Source organism: Salvelinus sp. IW2-2015, unplaced genomic scaffold, assembly GCF_002910315.2.
Source record: "Salvelinus sp. IW2-2015 unplaced genomic scaffold, ASM291031v2 Un_scaffold16312, whole genome shotgun sequence".
Classification (NCBI taxonomy): Eukaryota; Metazoa; Chordata; class Actinopteri; order Salmoniformes; family Salmonidae; genus Salvelinus; species Salvelinus sp. IW2-2015.
The window spans coordinates 50134-70511 of NW_019957531.1; the positions used below are offsets into that span (position 1 = coordinate 50134).

At 40.7% G+C, this 20378-nt stretch overlaps 1 protein-coding gene across 5 annotated transcripts in view; it reads left to right on the forward strand.

Moving 5' to 3' along the window:
- Window positions 1–11803: 11803 nt before the first annotated feature.
- LOC112080392 (2-oxoglutarate dehydrogenase complex component E1) overlaps window positions 11804–20378 on the forward strand; it is a 123122-nt gene continuing 114547 nt past the window's right edge. For 3 of the 5 annotated variants that reach the window (XM_070442542.1, XM_070442540.1, XM_070442541.1), the window contains exons 1-2: window positions 11804–11960; window positions 18611–18978. In XM_070442542.1, coding sequence (XP_070298643.1) covers window positions 18763–18978 — 216 coding nt within the window. In that variant the 5' untranslated portion in view covers window positions 11804–11960; window positions 18611–18762. Of the gene's footprint in view, window positions 11961–18596; window positions 18979–20378 lie in introns of all 5 variants that reach the window. The other 2 variants (XM_024146129.1, XM_024146130.2) reach the window with 2 other exon arrangements.

Consider the following 20378-nt stretch of genomic DNA (forward strand, 5'->3'; position numbering starts at 1 on the left):
TCCATAAAGAGCTTTCCTTATTTGATTGGGAGAAATGTGTGTGCATGTAAGGATGGACCTTGTGCGTACATATTCAGTCAGTCGTTATATGTTAAAATAGATTTAAATAAGGGACAGTAGTAAAGTACTTTTCTGCAATTTGTATATGTTTATATATCAAAATAGAGGTAGAATTCTGTCTTAATGGCCTTTTTTTATGAAAATGGTTACAGTTTAGTCATCTGGCACAAACACTTTAATGTTACAGAATTCTTTAAGAAGATTTGATAATGAAGGACTAACCTGAATATTAAAAGAAAGAAGTAGGCCTATGTAATGTTTATTTTTTTAATGTTATGTTTCGTTTTCACACAACAGTGGAAGATCCATTATTTGTGTGGTGGGTGTAGTAGTCCAAATGGGGTCCATGGAAAAGCTTTCATAATATTGAGTGTTGCAGAACTCACATACTAGCCATTCCCTTTGTCATGCCAACTCTGAGAAATATTAATATAATTACATACAGAATACAAATTGTAGGATCTTTGTATTTAGCTGCAGAATATTGTCAAAGTTTGTATAATTTATTAGCTGATTTCTTTATCAATACTCAGGCATATCGTGAGCAGAAACAATAGTCTAGGAGCTAGGCCTTAAGTACTGCTTAAGTAGTTTTTTGGGCTGCATTATTTTATATTTTTGATAACTTTTACTCCACTACATTCCTAAAGAAAATATGTACTTTTTACTCACATTTTCCCTGACACCCAAAATATAAATTTGTAATGCTCAGGCAGGACAGCAATATGGTCCAATTCGCACACCTATCCATATAACGCGTTGTCATCCCTACTGCCTCTGATCTGGCGGACTCACTAAACACAAATACTGCGTTTGTGATGTCTGAGGGTTGGACTGTGTCTCTGGCTGTCCATAAATATAAAAACAAGATAATCATGCTGTCTGATTTGCTTAATTGGATGTATAATATTTGAGTACTTTTTGGGGTACCACTGTACTTATATTTAAAACCAGAAACTTTTACTCAAGTATTATTTTACTGGTGGACTTTTACTTGAGTCATTTTAGTTTTTTACACAATTTCTGTCACAAATATAGTACATTATTCATATACTTTACATACATGGTACTTTTATACACAGTATTACATGGTAAGAATACAGTTTGACATACACATTACACATGAAATGGTACTTATCATTACATTCTCTTGCAATAAGTGCCATGGGATCTTTAGTGACCAAAGAGTTGGGACACCCATTTAAAGTCCCATCTTCTTAAATTTTATTGAGTAACATTCCATTGTTAGTTAGTACTTCAACATTATTAAAATGAAATGAATTTTGTACAAATGTATAGTATAAATTACAGTGATCTGTCGTAGAAATGACTGCCGCCTTGTTCAATTCAGCAGCATATTTCTCTTTGGCTTTTGCCTTTCCCCAGGTGGCATTCATGTCTTTGTGCCCACAACTTGAAACAGAACACCATTGAATGGGAGACTTTTACTCTCCCAACTTTGTTTTTTTCCTTCCAAAGGCTGTGCATGTGTTGAAGGTCAAGAATATGATGTATTACTATTAGAATGAAAGGCTTGTATGGAACCTAATAACATTCCTCTAACAAATAGAATAACTCCTCTGTGCTTGGAATGGAATCCCTTATGTTACGCTAGCTCACTCATTTTAGATAAGAGTAGCAAAAGCTAGCTACTAGTTATCTAAAAAAGAAAAGACAACTGAATTATGTGAGAAATGGCAGTGGAAACGCTTGATATAACACATTTTCTGACAAGCAAGCACTTAGATATGGGCATTTTTACGTTTACATACATTCATAGAATGTTTAGCAATATACTGTGTGAAAGCAGCCATGCATTTGGACAATTAATAGACACTGCAGTAAATAAACCTAATAAAAACATCTGTCTTGTCCAGGACCAGATTCTACACAGACTGATGTGCCATAGTCAATCAGAGCTACAGTAGGCCTTTGGAGCCACACAGTGGAAGTGTCATAAAACCTAGTGGTCAAACAGGGAAATGGTTCCAATCGTTACGTTACAGCCTTATTCTAAAATAGATTGATGATAAAAATATTTTTTTCAATATACACACAATACCCCATAATGACAAAGCAAAAACAGGTTTAGAAATTGTTGCAAATGTATTAAAAATAAAAAAACATATCTTATTTACATAAGTATTCAGACCCTTTTCTATGAAACTCGAAATTGAGCTCCGGTGGATCCTGTTTCTATTGATCATCCTTGAGATGTTTCTACAACTTGATTGGAGTCCACCTGTGGTAAATTCAATTGATTGGACATGATTTGGAAAGGCACACACCTGTCTACATAATGTCCCACAGTTGACAGTGCATGTCAGAGGGGGAAAAAATCTGCAGCATTGAAGGTCCCCAAGAACACAGTGGCCTCCATCATTCTTAAATGGAAGAAGTTTGGAACCACCAAGACTCTTCCTAGAGCTGGCTGCCCGGCCAAACTGAGCAATTGGGCCTTTATGGTAAAGTGACCAGACGGAAGACACTGCTCAGTAAAAGGCACATGACCGCCCGCTTTGAGTTTGCCAAAAGGCAACTAATGAACAAGATTCTCTGGTCTGATGAAACCAAGATTGAACTCTTCGGCCTGAATGCCAAGCGTCACGTCTGGAGGAAACCTGGCACCATCCCTACGGTGAATCATGGTGGTGGCAGCATCATGCTGTGGGGATGTTTTTCAGTGGCAGGGACTGGGAGACTAGTCGGGATCGAGGGAAAGATGAACGGAGAAAAGTACAGAGAGATCCTTGATGACAACCAGTTCCGGAGAGCTCAGCACCTCAAACTGGGGGAGAAGGTTCACCTTCCAACAGGACAACGACCCTAAGCACACAGCCAAGACAACGCAGAAGTGTCTTAAGGACATTCAGAGACTTGTCCCGGAGTCGCACAGCCAGAGCCTGGACTTGAACCCGATCTAACATCTCTGGAGAGACCTGAAAATAGCTGTGCAGCGACGCTCCCCATACAACCTGACAGAGCTTGAGAGGATCTGCAGAGAAGAATGGGAAAAACTCCCCAAATACAGGTGTACCAACCTTGTAGTGTCATACCCGAGAAGACTCCAGGGATTAATCGCTGCCAAAGGTGCTTCAATAAAGTACTGAGTAAAGGTTCTAAATACTTATGTAAATGTGATATATATTTTTTAATGTTGTATAAATGTGCAAAAATGTCTAAAAACCAGTTTTTGCTTTGTCAATATGGGGTATTGTGTGTAGATTGATGAGGGGGAAAAACTATAATCCATTTTAGAATGAGGCTGTAACATAACAAAATGTGGAAAATGTCAATGGGTCTGAATACTTTCCAAATGCACTGTAGTTAATCCAGAGATTCTTACCTTAGCCTCGTTTCGGAAGTCTCATCCAGATCATCATGGCATTTGTAGTTTATGATAACCATAATAGCAGCTAATTAGCATTTCATTTTGGGGGGGTAAATACAGGTGAATATACTGATTAAAGTTATCTTGTCTGAGAGAGATTTCGACGGTTATCAAAATGTTAGGCCAGGGTAAATCTGCATGAAACACATCCCTTATTTGAGCTAAACGACTATCGCCCCATAGCACTCACTTCCTTCATCATGAAGTGCTTTGAGAGACTAGTCAAGGATCATATCACCTCCACCCTACCTCAGACCCTAGACCCACTCCAATTTGCTTACCGCCCCAATAGGTCCACAGATGACGCAATTACAATCACACTGTACACTGCCCTAACCCATCTGGACAAGAGGAATACCTATGTAAGAATGCTGTTCATCGACTACAGCTCAGCATTTAACACCATAGGGCTCGACCTGCCCTGTGCAACTGGGTTCTGGACTTTCTTACAGGACGCTCCCAGGTGGTGAGGGTAGGAAACAACATCTCCACCCCGCTGATCCTCAACACTGGGGCCCCACAAGGGTGCGTTCTCTGCCCTCTCCTGTACTCCCTGTTCACCCATGACTGCGTGGCCATGCACGCCTCCAACTCAATCATCAAGTTTTCAGACGACACTACAGTGGTAAGCTTGATTACCAACAACGACGAGACAGCCTACAGAGAGGAGGTAACGGGCCCTCGGAGTGTGGTGTCAGGAAAATAACCTCACACTTAACGTCAACAAAACAAAGGAGATGATCGTGGACTTCAGGAAACAGCAGAAGGAGCACCCCCCTATCCACATCGACAGGACAGTTGTGGAGAAGGTGGAAAGTTTTAAGTTCCTCGACTTACACATCACGGACAAACTGAAATGGTCCACCCACACAGACAGCGTGGTGAAGAAGGCGCAACAGCGCCTCTTCAACCTCAGGAGGCTGAAGAAATTTGTCTTGTCAACAAAAACCCTCACATACTTTTACAGATGAACAATCGAGAGCATCCTGTCGGGCTGTATCACCGCCTGGTACGGCAACTGCTCCGCCCACAACCGTAAGGCTCTCCAGAGGGTAGTCTGCACAACGCATCACTGGGGGCAAACTACCTGCCCTCCAGGACACCTACACCACCCGATGTCACAGGAAGGCCATAAAGACATCAAGGACAACAACCACCCGAGCCACTGCCTGTTCACCCCGCTATCATCCAGAAGGCGAGGTCAGTACAGGTGCATCAAAGCAGGGACCGAGAGACTGAAAAACAGCTTCTATCTCAAGGCCATCAGACTGTTAAACAGCCATCACTAACATTGAGTGGCTGCTGCCAACATACTGACTCAAATCTCTAGCCACTTTAATAATTAAAAATTGCATGTAATAAATGTGTCACTAGTCACTTTAAACAATGACACTTTATATAATGTTTACATACCCTACATTACTCATCTCATATGTATATACTGTACTCTATACCATCTACTGCATCTTGCCTATGTCGTTCGGCCATCGCTCACCCATATATTTATATGTACATATTCTTATTCATTCCTTTACACTTGTGTGTAAAAGGTAGTTGTCGTGAAATTGTTAGATTACTTGTTAGAAATTACTGCATGGTCGGAACTAGAAGCAAAAGCATTTTGCTACACTCGCACTAACATCTGCTAACCATGTGTATGTTGCCAATAAGATTTGATTTTATTTATTTTAAGTGCTTTAAACCCCCTATGGGAAAAATGAATGGTGGAAAACGACTGGAACCATTTCCCTGTTTGATCTCTTGGTTTTATGGGTATTATGACTTATACTGTGGTACTCTAGTCTGTTCAACCTCTCTTTCGTATCGTCTGAGATTCCTAAAGATTGGAAAGCTGCCGCGGTCATCCCCCTCTTCAAAGGCGGTGACACTCTAGACCCAAACTGTTACAGACCTATATCCATCCTACCCTGCCTTTCCAAAGTCTTCGAAAGCCAAGTTAACACAGATCACTGACCATTTTGAATCCCACCGTACCTTCTCCACTGTGCAATCCGGTTTCCGAGCTGGTCACGGGTGCACCTCAGCCACGCTCAAGGTACTAAACGATATCATAATCGCCATCAATAAAAGACAGTACTGTGCAGCCATCTTCATCGACCTGGCCAAGGCATTTAACTCTGTCAATCACCACATTCTTATCGGCAGATTCAACAGCCTTGGTTTCTCAAATGACTGCCTTGCCTGGTTCACCAACTACTTCTCAGATAGAGTTCAGTGTGTCAAATTGGAGGGCCTGTTGTCCGGACCTCTGGCAGTCTCTATGGGGGTACCACAGGGTTCAAATCTCGGGCCGACCCTTTACTCTGTATATATCAATGATGTCGCTCTTGCTGCGGGTGATTCCTTGATCCACATCTACGCAGACGACACCATTCTGTATACTTCTGGCCCCTCTTTGGACACTGTGTTAACTAACCTCCAGACGAGCTTCAATGCCATACAACTGTCCTTCCGTGGCCTCCAACTGCTCTTAAATGCATGTAAAACTAAATGCATGCTATTCAATCGATCACTGCCCGCCCGTCCAGCATCACTACTCTGGATGGCTCTGACTTAGAATACGTGGACAACTACAAATACCTAGGTGTCTGGTTAGACTGTAAACTCTCCTTCCAGACTCACATTAAGCATCTCCAATCCAAAATTAAATCTAGAATCGGCTTCCTATATCGCAACAAAGCATCCTTCACTCATGCTGCCAAACATACCCTCGTAAAACTGACCATCCTACCGATCCTCGACTTCGGTGATGTCATTTACAAAATAGCCTCCAACACTCTACTCAACAAATTGGATGCATTCTATCACAGGGCCATCCGTTTTGTCACCAAAGCCCCATAGACTACCACCATTGCGACCTGTACGCTCTCGTTGGCTGGCACTCGCTTCATACTCATCGCCAAACCCACTGGCTCCAGGTCATCTACAGGTCTCTGCTAGGTAAAGAAATAGCAGCCAGGAAAAGGTTGCTGTTGGGGAGACTCGATAACTGTGGGGTCACTGCAGAGACCAAAAAGAGAGGATGGACGATAGTGGCCGAGTCTGTCTCTGCCGTCGGGGGTATGGCAAGGGACAGTGACGCCGTGAAAAAAGATGTGGGCCGACATCAAGTCGGCTGCTAAGAAAAAGGGAGCTGAGAGAAGCAGGGAGTTGAAGTAGACTGGAGGGGGGGTATCGACCGTTCATGTGGATCAGCTAGAGGAGAAGGTGTTGTCCATGACAGGACAGACGTTGGTAGAGGGACTGCGTTCGGGGCATCGACTTGGACTGCGCGACTGGTAAGTTATCTAGCTAGCTAACGCGAAACAACATTAACGTTAGCTAATTAGCCAACATAGCTAACGATGTTAACGTTAGCTAATTTAGACAAGTTCTTTGCAAATTGACGAGCTAACTCTAGCTATATAACACTTCTAGAATATTGTAATATATTGTTAATTACTAGCTAGCTAGATACATCACGTTTAATTCGTTTTCTTGCCTTATTTAAATGTTTGGTAGCCGTCTTTGGCAGTGGCCCAAGATTACGTTAATGGTTACAAAAGTATCCAGTCGTGCAGCTAACGTCACACTTGTTTACTTCTCTCATCATATCGAGCCTACAGCTCTTGAAATGTTGTTGTCATGCCGACACGATGTGTATGATCTTCCAGGAATAACACTGGACCTCATCCATATGCCCATGTGGCCGGATGTGGGAGCCATGGATCATTATGATCATTTGACAGAAGAACAAGCAGAGGTACAGTGGTTCCTCCTTTGAAAGTTGCGAGCTTACACCGCGGGACTTAAAGGTACCCAGCGGCACGGCTTCATTGCTCCAGACCACCGCAATGGGGAGTTAGAGCACTCATTATGCAGTTGGGTCCCAAGGTTTTTATATGACCAATCATATCGAGTGGTTCCAATGACGAATTTGACGCGAACCACCCGTCCCTGGTGACTTTATGGTGGAAGCAAATGTAAGTAATTATAACGTCATAACAGGTCAAGCAAAAAAATTACAATTGAGAGGAATATGTTAGTTAATGTAGAGACAAACGATTGTGCATATTTGTTTGTCATAAAGTTAATTTACAAAAATTTCTATTTAGCAAGATTTTTCCAGTCATATCCAATACCAGGTGTATCAAACTCCATTCTTTGAATGATGCTGTGTATGCATGTATGTATTAAAATTATACACTTCAACAGTTTTTACCACTCCTGCTCCTGGGACATCATAGATTACACATTGTAACTATGCAATAGACTAGAAACATGATTTAACTAAAGGCTGATTTGTAAATCATATAAACAGAATAAAAACAGTACATCCTTCCAGCACGCCCACAAGCGAGCCACTCAGGCGGAGAATGACGTGTGTAAGAGAGCGAGGAACGAGATGGAAGTAACAAGCCAGGCTATTTGCTCTGAGACCGGCATAATAATGTAATGAAACAAGCAGGGAGCAGGTTTCGAACCCTCAACAATCTTGCCCGAAGTCCAGCACACTATTGATTAATTGCACCAAATGTATTAATTGGGGTTGGGGCCGATTGTGGCTAAAAAAACTTTATCAACTGAAATCTTTAACATGTGGAAAGGGAAAAAATATTATTATAGTTTTTCACAAGCTTAGCAGGATGGGCTATTAGCTGAACAATAGACTATTCAACCTTTACTAAAGAATTGTCTAATAGCCGCGCTAGGTGTGAACCCCCCTCCCCCTCAATTTGCCATGACATCATGGCTCCAGAGTTGCGCAGTGGTCTAAGTCACTGCAGCTCGGTGCAAGAGGCTTTACTACAGTCCCTGGCTTGAATTCAGGCTGTATTACATCCGACCGTGATTGGGAGTGCCATAAGGTGGCGCACAATTGGCCCAGCGTCATCCGGATTTGGCCGGGGTAGGCCGTCATTGTAAATAAGAATTTGTTCCTACCTGACTTGCCTAGTTAAATAAAGGTTCAATTTAAAAAACTGCCGGCAACAACAGCGCAATCAATAAGAGGTGAACAGTGGCTGGTGCTGAAAATATAGCTAACTTGTTATGCAAGTGTTGCACACCAACAGATGGAGAAAACCTACACCAGTCAAGCAATTCATTTCAACAATAATCATTATTTTAATTTTAATTTACAAAAAACAAGAGGGCTTAATTTGAGTCTATTTCTTCAGAGCCTATATAAAATAACTTAACTGGCTAAGGTAGGCTATGAGGCAAACAGCCTAATATTAGTAGGATTTTTTTGCACATTTGTGGCCTGCTGGAGGTCATTTTGCAGGGCTCTGGCAGTGCTCCTCCTTGCACAAAGGCGGAGGTAGCGGTCCTGCTGCTGGGTTGTTGCCCTCCTACGGCCTCCTCCACGTCTCCTGATGTACTGGCCTGTCTCCTGGTAGCGCCTCCATGCTCTGGACACTACGCTGACAGACACAGCAAACCTTCTTGCCACAGCTCGCATTGATGTGCCATCCTGGATGAGCTGCACTACCTGAGCCACTTGTGTGGGTTGTAGACTCCGTCTCATGCTACCACTAGAGTGAAAGCACCGCCAGCATTCAAAAGTGACCAAAACATCAGCCAGGAAGCATAGGAACTGAGAAGGGGTCTGTGGTCACCACCTGCAGAACCACTCCTTTATTGGGGGTGTCTTGCTAATTGCCTATAATTTCCACCTGTTGTCTATTCCATTTGCACAACAGCATGTGAAATTTATTGTCAATCAGTGTTGCTTCCTAAGTGGACAGTTTGATTTCACAGAAGTGTGATTGACTTGGAGTTACATTGTGTTGTTTAAGTGTTCCCTTTATTTTTTTGAGCAGTGTATATTGATTGGAGTTATTCCCGAATGAGTTCATGTTTAAAGGATTAGCATTTCAATTAATATAAATATCAACTGTGTAGTGATTCCTTTTTTGTCTTTCCCGCTGTTCTCAGTCCACACCCACTTCCCTTTGTCCACCAAGCCGTCATATCGGCTTAGCCCGCTAGGGAACCTCCCCTATCATTTCCTTGTAACCTTATCTACTGTTTGTTTGTTTATGCATTTCTGTGATTATTTTGTTAGTTAGTAAATAAATTATTAAGACAATTGGTGTATGGATGATTCATAGTAAAGGCTGGGTTCGTACAGATAACCAACAATTTACGATGTTTGGAATGAGACTAACGTGAGGTAAAGAATAATTCATTAATTAGAAGACTAATTGATCAGATATTAAATTATCTAAGGAGTTATATTAGGAAAATATAACTTTGTAATCTGAAGATTTTCCTTGGTGCCTCGACTTCCTAGTTAATTACATTTACATGATTAGTTTAATCACGTAACAATAATTACAGAGAATTGATTTGATAAAATAACAGTCTTCACTTTAATGATGCCAAAGACACGATACTACTGAAATAATACATTTTGATGGTGTGCAAACTCTACTTATGTAGACATGTTTTGACAGAAGCTGGTTATCGTCACTGACCTTTTCTGCCACATGGGTCCCATCCACAACACCAAGGACATTGGGGAAGTTAGCCACCTCAAACTTTTGTTTGGTGCTTATTTGTTCAGCTGCAGTTGATGAGAACTTGATGAATCTTTGCACATGACGACACAGTGCATCACACACCGCACTAGCCACCCGACTCACAGAGGACTGACTAACTCCCACTGTCCCTGCAAGCAAGGCTTGAAAGGATCCCGATGCTAGGAATCTCAGTGCTATCATGATCTCATGGTCTTTCTTTTTAAGTTTTCATTTAGAAGATCAGCCAAGTACATGATAGAGTCTCGTGGTAGTCGATATTTCCTCACTAGAACATGGTCAGGGACATGTCGAGGATTCATCCGATCTCTGAGAGGTCTCTGTGGGTTCTCCCTCTCTCTAGCACCTACCCAAAGAATCCTTTAATGTACAGTATTAGAAAAGCTTTGAATTACTAAATATTCCAGTTTGATTATTCTGTTTTTTGACTTATGTTATTTTAATAGCTTTTCTAATCAATACATTTAGCGTTTGTCATCATTTGATATTATGACCATTTCAAAAATTATAATAATAATACTAATTATTGTCAAATATGTCATTAAAAGCTTTTCAAATTAAGGTTTACATTGGTGTTTTTAGTTATAATGTATTTTTAAAACGCTCACCTCCTGGGCCCAGTCTGCACAAGAGACGGGTTTAGCTGTCCTAAAGGTACATTTCCAAGAACAAATCCTAAAGCATTATTTTCAAGAATCCATTTCTTCTTAAATTTCTTCTGAAGGAAGAAACTCAGGAAAACAATTAAGAACATTTCCAATAACTTTATTGAGGAATAGCAACTTTGCTTAACTTTCTTCTTAAGTCTATAGTTAAGGAACAAATGGCAGTTACTGAGAGACTGAAAAACAGCTTCTATCTCAAGGCCATCAGACTGTTAAACAGCCATCACTAGCACATTAGAGGCTTCTGCCTATAGGCACAGCCTAGGAATCACTGACCACTTTAAGGAATGGAACACTAGTCACAGATCTGGCATTACTGATCTCATATGTATATACTATATTCTATACTATTCTACGGTTTCTTAGTCACTTAATAATGTTTACATATCTGGCATTACTCATCTCATGTGTATATACTGTTTTCTATACTATTCTACGGTATCTCATTCACTTAATAATACTTACATATCTTGCATTACTCATCTCATATGTATATACTGTTTTTCTATGCTATTTTACTGTATCTTAGTCCGTTCCGCTCGGACATCGCTAGGCCATATGTATATAGTCTTAATTCATTTCTACTTAGATTTGTGTGTATTGGGTATATATTGTTAGATATTACTGCACTGTTGGAGCTAGAAGCACACGCATTTCGCTACACCCGCAATAACATCTGCTAAACACTTGTATGTGACCAATAAAGTTTGATTTGATGGTTTCTCATCGACCGAGGGATAGTGAAATGATACATGTTAAAAAAGTGGACTTTCTATTATTTATTGCAATGGTCATAAACTGTACAGTACAAGCGGAGGAGAAGTCTAAGACAATTGGAATTATTGTGAATGCAGCTGAACGTTTTTGGGGTCTTTGTGATTTCACAGCCGAGGCCTTGAAAGAAATCCTGTTGTTGAATGCTCTGCCATCACAGGACCTTGAGCGTGTGTATGGATGTATTTTGGAGTGGACTGTGATTGAAGTAGTATGGGTTTTGTTAGTTGAAGTGTTTAATTTTGTATGATGTCGTTTTCCCCCTTTCCCGCAGTTTTTGTTTCTTATTCAATACCCCGTCCAGCTGGTGGCGGTAATTGCACCAATAAACCCCATCGAAGAGGAAGCATTTATACCATAGAAGAAGAAGCAGGCTCCTACACATATCGCTGTTGCTTTTGTGTGTGCTTAGCTGTCACTTTCATTCAGGACACAGAGGGCAACGAGAAAGAGGTAATTTAGGAGCCACTGGATTAGCGTCATATTCAATCTTCAAACGACTTGATATTGAAAGTAGGTGATTTTGTGAAGTTTATACAATTTTGCTTCAACGAGGGGCATTGTCAGTCCAGTAGTCGCTGCGACGAAGTAACGTTAGCTAGTTCTGGTGGGTGGGTATAATTTGGGGAACGTTCCAACAGGAATCTGTTCCCAAAACTGCGTAAATAACAAGGATGTCAACAAACAATGCATACAACGTAGCATGATCAATTCACCTAGCTAACTAGCTGCCGAATAGGCATCAACTCACCACGTAGCTTATTCTTAATGTTTGTCCATAGGCTACCAGTGTGAGGTTAGACATTTTTAGGAATAAACGTGGTGAGTGGAAAAACTCAACAAAATTGCTCACTCCCTACCTGGTATCTTACTCTGCCGCTATACAACGTTGTATGCGTTGTTTACGACGTTTTTGGAACAGATTCCTATTGGAACGTTCCACAAATTATACCCACCCAGTTCTGGTTTCTCAAGAGTTGGCTAGCCAGCAATTCTTGGGAACTTTGTTCCTAATTAACAGTAAAAAAAAAAAACATTCACACGTTTTAATGGTTTGTGGTAAGTAATGGTCGATATCTATGTTATCTAGCAGATAGTTAGCGGCTAAAAGATAGATAACGTTAGTTGGATAACTAGCCAGCTAACGTTAATTCGCTCCGTTAGCTATCTTGTGTGTGCGAGAGAATCATGTCATTGAAGCAGGCCCCTCGCCCGGCTTAGTATATCATTTGACTAAAGGTATCTAAATAAGTATAGAAACTACAAACCAACTGTTAGAATTCAAAATATGCTTGTTTGTTAACTGACGTTAGAACATTGTGTTTTGCGAGTCGGAAACCCATGTCTTGTATGAACAAAGTTTTTGACATTTGGTCCTGTTTTCATGCGGGATTTCATTTAGAGAACCAATGGGCTCTTTTAGAAAAGCAATTTTAGGCGGCTTCACATTAGGTGGTGAATGAGAATATTTAAAGTATGAATGCAAGATCAAAACAGGCGTAGCGGCCATTGCTGCTATTTTTAGCGAGTTTTCAGACCCCTCCAGCGACTTTCATTGGTAAGCGGCTAGTGACAAATCTCATGCTGATAGTTTTGTTGCCCGCGCTACAGACGGCTATATCCGTGCGGATACTACAGAAGTAGTAGTAGTAAACGCCCAGTGCACTACTTTGGTTATATATATATATATATATTTTTTTCATTCCGATTTTTCAGGGGGTCCTGCAGCACCCCATACTATGCACAGTACACACCACAGCATGTCCACGAATGCACCAAAAACATAGCCTCTAGGGTTGGACTTTATTCAGATTTTCATACTGTCTCATTTTTTAGAATTTTTTAATCATTATTTAACTATCCAAGTCAGTTAAGAACAGTCTTATTTACAATGACGGCCAAACCCGGATGACGCTGGGCAAATTGTGTGCAGCCCAATGGGACTCCCTATCACGGCCGGATGATGCAGTGCCTTAGACCGCTGCGCCACTCGGGATATACGTTGCACAAGGGTGCGCCAGAAAATTAAGAAATAACCATTACATTTGCTAACGAGCCCTAACGAAAATAGCCAAATTGCAAAGATAGGCAATCCAACTCATAAAGTTTATATATGTGTGGGGGAGCTACCGAATGTCATTTTTGGTGAGTTTGGACATTTACAAGCGGATGTGAACAAGAGACATTGTGCAAATGAACAGTACTGGCTGTGGAGCAGCATGTGTAGGCTACACGTTGTCTGTCTGGAGTCCCTAGGGCAGGGCTGTCCAACCCTGTTCCTGGAGATCTACCATCCTGTAGGTTTTCACTCCAACCCTCATCTAGTGCACCTGATTCTAATAATTAGCTGCTTGAAAAGCTGAATCAGGTTGGTTACAACTGGGGTTGGATTGAAAACCTAGAGTAGGATAGCTCTCCAGGAACAGGGTTGGACAGCCCTGCCCTAGGGCAACAGGCCTGCTCTACTCCGAGAACAGGGGAGAGAAGACTTGTCGAACACGGCAGAAAGCTAACACAATATTATGCCCTGGCACCTTATTAATTCGGCCACTTACTTGGATTAAATAGCATGTTGAATTTAGGGGTTGTGTTAATGCAGAATTCAGAGTATTTCACCCCACAAAAATTGCCTGCAAGATGAATAATGAACCAAACTCCCAACCCATAGATACAGTACAGATGGTTTATCATAGCTAGTCACCATGCATGAAATGCTGTAGTATGAATCTGCAGCAAAAGCTAACCAACTATGTTCAATGTTAGCTAGCTAACATTATGCTATAACTAGCAATGCAAATGGGATTTCTGAGATACAAAGATCATACACGTGGTGTTATCTAGCGAGCCAACAAGCTAACATTCGCTGGCTAGCTAACATTACACTTTAACGTGCAATGAAAATGACTTTCTGACGAAATTAGAAACATAATATCTGAAAATGTAGCTAGACTCTTACCATATCCATGGATTAATGCTTTTTTTTGCCCGTGGTGTCAACCAATCTGAACTAATCTCATGTCCAGCCCATTAATTCTCAGCCAATCATGGCTATCGGGAAAGTTCCTGGCTTTTTCCGTGGCTAAACCAACTAGTAATTTAACAATTTTATTTGTATTTACAGATGGCATGCAAGTTTGTTATTGAGGCACAGGAAATTTCATATGTTCCTGATCATTTTTTAAAAACGTTCTAATGCCTTCTGTGAAGTAGTGACATACGCCTAGCTTCCTGAAATAGGTCACAAATTGCATGGTATCAATACACTTAGGTATGTCACACCCAGGTTTACCATTTCCACTAAAATCTACTTTCTACGCTTGAAAATTAAACTCGAAATGGGCATTATTTCAGTTTTCTCCCAACTCACTTTGACTACTGATACAGTTAAATCCAGCTGCTGGCTTGCTTTTAAAGCTAAGCAGGGTTGGTCCTGGCCAGTCCCTGGATGGGAGACCAGATGCTGCTGGAAGTGGTGTTGGAGGGCCAGTAGGAGGCACCCGTTGGTCTATAAAAAAATATTCCAATGACCCAGGGCAGTGATTGGGGACATTGTCCTGTGCAGGGTACTGTCTTTCGGATGGGACGTTAAAAACGGGTGTCCTGACTCTGTGGTCACTAAAGATCCCATGGCACTTATCGTAAGAGTAAGGGTGTTAACCTCTCTGGGATATGTGGGACGTAGCGTCCCACCTCGCCAACAGCCAGTGAAATTGCACGGCACCAAATTCAAAACAACAGAAATCCCATAATTACAATTCCTCAAACATACATGTATTTTACACTATTTTAAAGATACACTTGTTGTAAATCCAGCCACAGTGTCCGATTTGAAAAAGGCTTTACGACGAAAGCAAACCAAACGATTATGTTAGGTGAGTGCCTATTCACAGAATAACACAGCAATTTTTCCAGCCAAAGAGAGGATTCACAAAAAGCAGAAATATAGATCAAATTAATCACTAACCTTTGATCTCCATCAGATGACACTCATAGGACTTCATGTTACACAATACATGTATGTTTTGTTCGATAAAGTTCATATTTATATCCAAAAATCTGAGTTTACATTGGCGCGTTACGTTCAGTAGTTCCAAAACATCTGGTGATTTTGCAGCGAGCCACATCAATTTACAGAAATACTCATTATTGTTGATGAAAGTACAAGTGTTATGCATGGAACTTTAGATGCACTTCTCCTTAATGCAACCGCTGTGTCAGATTTCAAAAAAGCTTTACGGAAAAAGCAAACCATGCAATAATCTGAGGTCGGCGCTCAGAGCCCAATCAAGAAAAAATATATCCGCCATATTGTGCAGTCAACTGAAGTCAGAAATAACATTATAAACATTCACTTACCTTTGATGATCTTCATCAGAATGCACTCCCAGGAATCCCAGTTCCACAATAAATGTTTGTTTTGTTCGATAATGTCCATCATTTATGTCCAAATTCCTCCTTGTTGTTCTAGCGTTCAGTACACTTTCCAAACTCACGACGCGCGTTCAAGTCCAGCGGAAAGTACGGACGCAAAGTAAAAAAAGTTATATTACAGCCTGTAAAAACATGACAAACAAAGTATTGAATCAATCTTTAGGATGTTTTTAACATAATTCTTCAATAATGTTCCAACCGGAGAATTCCTTTGTCTTCAGAAGTGCGATGGAACAGAGCTCGCTCTCACATGAACGCGCATGGTAAGCGCATGTTCAGCTCATGGTAGACCTTACTCAATCCCCTCATTCGGCCCCACTTCACAGTAGAAGCGTCAGACAAGGCTCTAAAGACTGTTGACATCTAGTGGAAGCTTTAGGAAGTACAAAATTACCAATATCCCACTATCTTCAATAGGGGCAGAGTTGAAAATCGACCAACCTCAGATTTCCCACTTCCTGGTTGGATTTTACTCAGGTTTTTGCCTGCCATATGAGTTCTGTTATACTCAGACATCATTCAAACAGTTTTAGAAACTTCAGAGTGTATTCTATCCAAATCTACTAATAATATGCACATTCTAGCTTTTATGGCTGAGTAACAGGCCGTTTACTCTGGGCACGCTTTTCATCCGGATGTGAAAATACTGCCCCCTACCCCAAAGAAGTTAATGCAACCGCTGTATCAGATTTCGAAAAAGCACACCATGCAATAATCTGAGTACAGCGCTCAGAGACCAAAACAACCCATACAGATACCTGCCATGTTGTGGAGTCAACAGAAGTCAGAAATAGCATTATAAATATTCACTTACCTTTGATGATCTTCATCAGAATGCACTCCCAGGAATCCCAGTTCCACAATAAATGTTTGTTTTGTTCGATGAAGTCTATCATTTATGTCCAAATACCTCCTTTTTGTTAGTGCGTTTAGTACACAAATCCAAACTCAGGAGGCGCGGGCAAGTCCAGGCGAAAAGTCATATTACAGTTCGTAGAAACATGTCAAACGATCATAATAATATCCAGAAAATTGCCCATATCTGTTACGATACTCGTTTTGTCCTACTACTCGGCACAACCCTAGTAAAAAGTGAAGTATTTGGTCCCATATTCATACAGTGACTACAAATTTGTTGGATACATTTGCTGTTTTTACTTTTTGTACTTGCCAGTTAACAGTTCTCAGTTGTTAGCAGCCAATGGCTAGCCGTTTCTTAATGGCGATTAAAAACTGATTGCCATTTTTCTGAGTCATTACTGAATTATTTAATGTAACAAATCAAACATTAAACCTTAAACAGTTAATGGTATCCTTGTAAACAATTCATTTAGAGCCATTGTTTATTTGCTGAAATGTGTGCCATTGTCCGGCTATTAAAAGGGACAGGTGGCTATTTGAGACTGCATTTAATTGAAGTTTTGAAGTACATCTTTTTTTTTGGGGGGGGGGGGGGGGGTTGTAAAACTCAAGGCCACACTTGAACGTCTAAAACTAGATAAAGTCTAGAAATTATACTGAACACCTTAATATTGAGTTGCACCTCCCTTTTTGTCTCAGAACAGCCTCAATTTCTTGGGGCATTCCACAGGGACTGCGTCCCAGTTTTCAAGTTGGCTGAATGTTCTTTGGGCGGTGGACCATTTGATACACGGGATATTGTTGATTGTGAAAAACCCAGCAGCGTTGCAGTTCTTGACACTTACCAGTGCGCCTGGCACCTACTTACCATAACCCGTTCAAAGGCACTTAAGTATTTTGTCTTGCCCATTCACCCTTTGAATGGCACACATAATCAATCCATGTCTCAATTGTCTCAAGCCTTCTACCTTCGATACTGATTGAAGCGGATCATAGCTTTCACCTGGATTCACCTGGTCAGTCTGTCATGGAAATATCAGGTGATAAGGTTTTGTACACTGTATAATGGACCTATATATTTTCAAACGACTAGCCTTTTTCTGGCCCGCAAATCAATTTTGATAAACAAATTGGTCATAAAAAAAATCTGTGCGGCCTACCGTTTGAATTTAGAAAATCCGGTGTGGCCCCCAAGGCCACTTTAAAAAAAAAAGTATTTTTTATTTTTTTTATTTTATTTTTTACCCATCTGAGATGAACTTAAGTTTCAGTCATGAGATGTTTTGGGGCTTTAACCCAGCCCTCATTAAACTGTACTCTCATGCCCTTAAAACAAATGATGCAATTTAAATTTTGACAGTTTATTACTCTCTCTGTGTGTGTGTATATATAGCAGGGGTCTCCAACAGGTAGATCGTGAGCTTCCAGTAGCTCGCAGCCCACCTATGAGTAGCTTGCCATGCAATTCTGAAAGGAGGCTACATGCATTGTTTTTTCATATTTTTTCCAATTTCGTTGTTTCTCTGAATAATTGTAATATTGAGAGAAAAAAATGTATTAACCATTTATTTTACTAGGTGTATATTGACACAACACTCTTGTACACCAAGGACCCGGGGAAGAGTTGCAGGGTAAAGCAGAAGAATGGGACTATTTGAAAGCTATAAAAAACACTAGCTTGTGACGTTTCATGTTTTAAAAGTAGCTCTCATGCTAGAAAAGGTTGCTGAACCTTGGTGTAAAGAATTGTACTGGCAGTGACATCAATCAAAGTTGGCTTTGCCCTGTTTTATTTTAAGTATCGGGCTGTCCCTTTTCCTCTCTGTTATCATTGCCTATATATTCACACAACCTCTCAATCTTTTGCAGGTCAGGAAACAAAGACCGCTGACAAGTGGAAATCAAAGGCCCTCTGGAGAAATAGGTTTCCAGTGGATCATTTGACTGCAGTTTGGTTGAAGTGAAAGTAGTCTCAAACCTGCTCTGTGGTTGTTTTGGAGAGACAGGCGAGTTGTGTGTGTGCTAAAGGACTGCGATGCACCGCTTAAGGACTTGTGCTGCCCGGCTGCGGCCACTGACTGTCTCTCAGACCTTTTCACAGCAGAGGCCTGCGGCCGTACCAAAGACGTTTCAGCCAGTCAGATGCTACACTTCACCTGTGGCTGCAGAGCCTTTCCTCAATGGAACGAGCTCTAATTACGTGGAGGAGATGTACTATTCATGGTTAGAGGACCCCAAGAGTGTGCATAAGGTAAGGCCCTTTACTTCCAGAATATTGGGGTGCTGGAGGGACATCTACCTCCTATAGAGGGAGATGTTCCTTCTCTCTCCTGTCTCTGGGGGTTCTCTTTTTTTGTGGTGTGAAATTCATGGGCAGTTACAGTGCAGAGAATGCAGCATTGTTAACATGTATGATGGTCTAATTATCATAGACATGATTCAGAGGCGTTTTTCTTTGGTTATTTTAAAAAACGCTTGCAATACCAAGTGGCAAAGTATTTGTAGACTGCATCCCCAAATATGCCCATGCGTTACAAGGGTTTTTAATGTTTTGTTAATGCCCCCCCCAAAAAACACGGTTATTAACCAATACTGCCTATGAAACATTCTCACTACTCGAACATTACAGTCCTGTGACAAAAGCAATTGCTCCAGAATGAGTTCTGCTGCCATTTAACATTTAACTTACTCTTACTCCGTGCACACACCAATTGTAGCTTTGAGTAATTCTTTGATGGTTTTAAACGTTACCAGTTTACATAATATAATGAATTTAGGAAAGCCAGGTTAATTATGTACAGCAGCATAGGCACCTGTTTGACAGCAAGGTCACATTGCTGGGATCCCAGTTTGTGTATTTATAGCTAGCTACTGGAGCGTTGTCATAGGATTGCTGTGATCTCTGACCACGGTCTGCCTGTTCTGCTATTATTAGGCTAGCCTTTAGCCTGAATGCAGGTCGGCAGTATAGACCAGAGCCAGTCCTCTGTGCCATTGCGATTAGTGCTTTGGTTATTAAAATAATAACGGTTTTGGGTTTCAATATTTTTTTCCAAAGCCAAAAATAGGGAACATTCAATTGCCAAAACATCCCATTGTCTCAGTCAGGTCCACATTGGGTAGACATCAATAGGAAATTTCTATGAAATAATAAAATATCTCCATTTGTGTATATTTCTATGTTTTTATTAGACTTTATTTTTCATTCCTTAAAGTCATCAAGTTCAAGCTCTATCCAACAGTGCAGTAATCAATATCAAAATAGTATAACTAATAAAATAATCTGTGTATATACAGTGGGGAGAACAAGTATTTGATACATTGACGATTTTGCAGGTTTTCCTACTTACAAAGCATGTAGAGGTCTGTATTTTTTTATCATAGGTACACTTCAACTGTGAGACGGAATCTAAAACCAAAATCCAGAAAATCACATTGTATGATTTTTAAGTAATTAATTTGCATTTATTGCATTTTAAAGATAAACTTGTTAATCCCACCACAGTGTCCGATTTCAAAAAGGATTTACGACGAAAGCATACCATGCGATTATGTTAGGTCAGCACCTAGTCACAGAAAAACACAGCCATTTCTCCAGCCAAAGAGAGGAGTCGCAAAAAGCAGATAGAACTAAAATTAATCACTAACCTT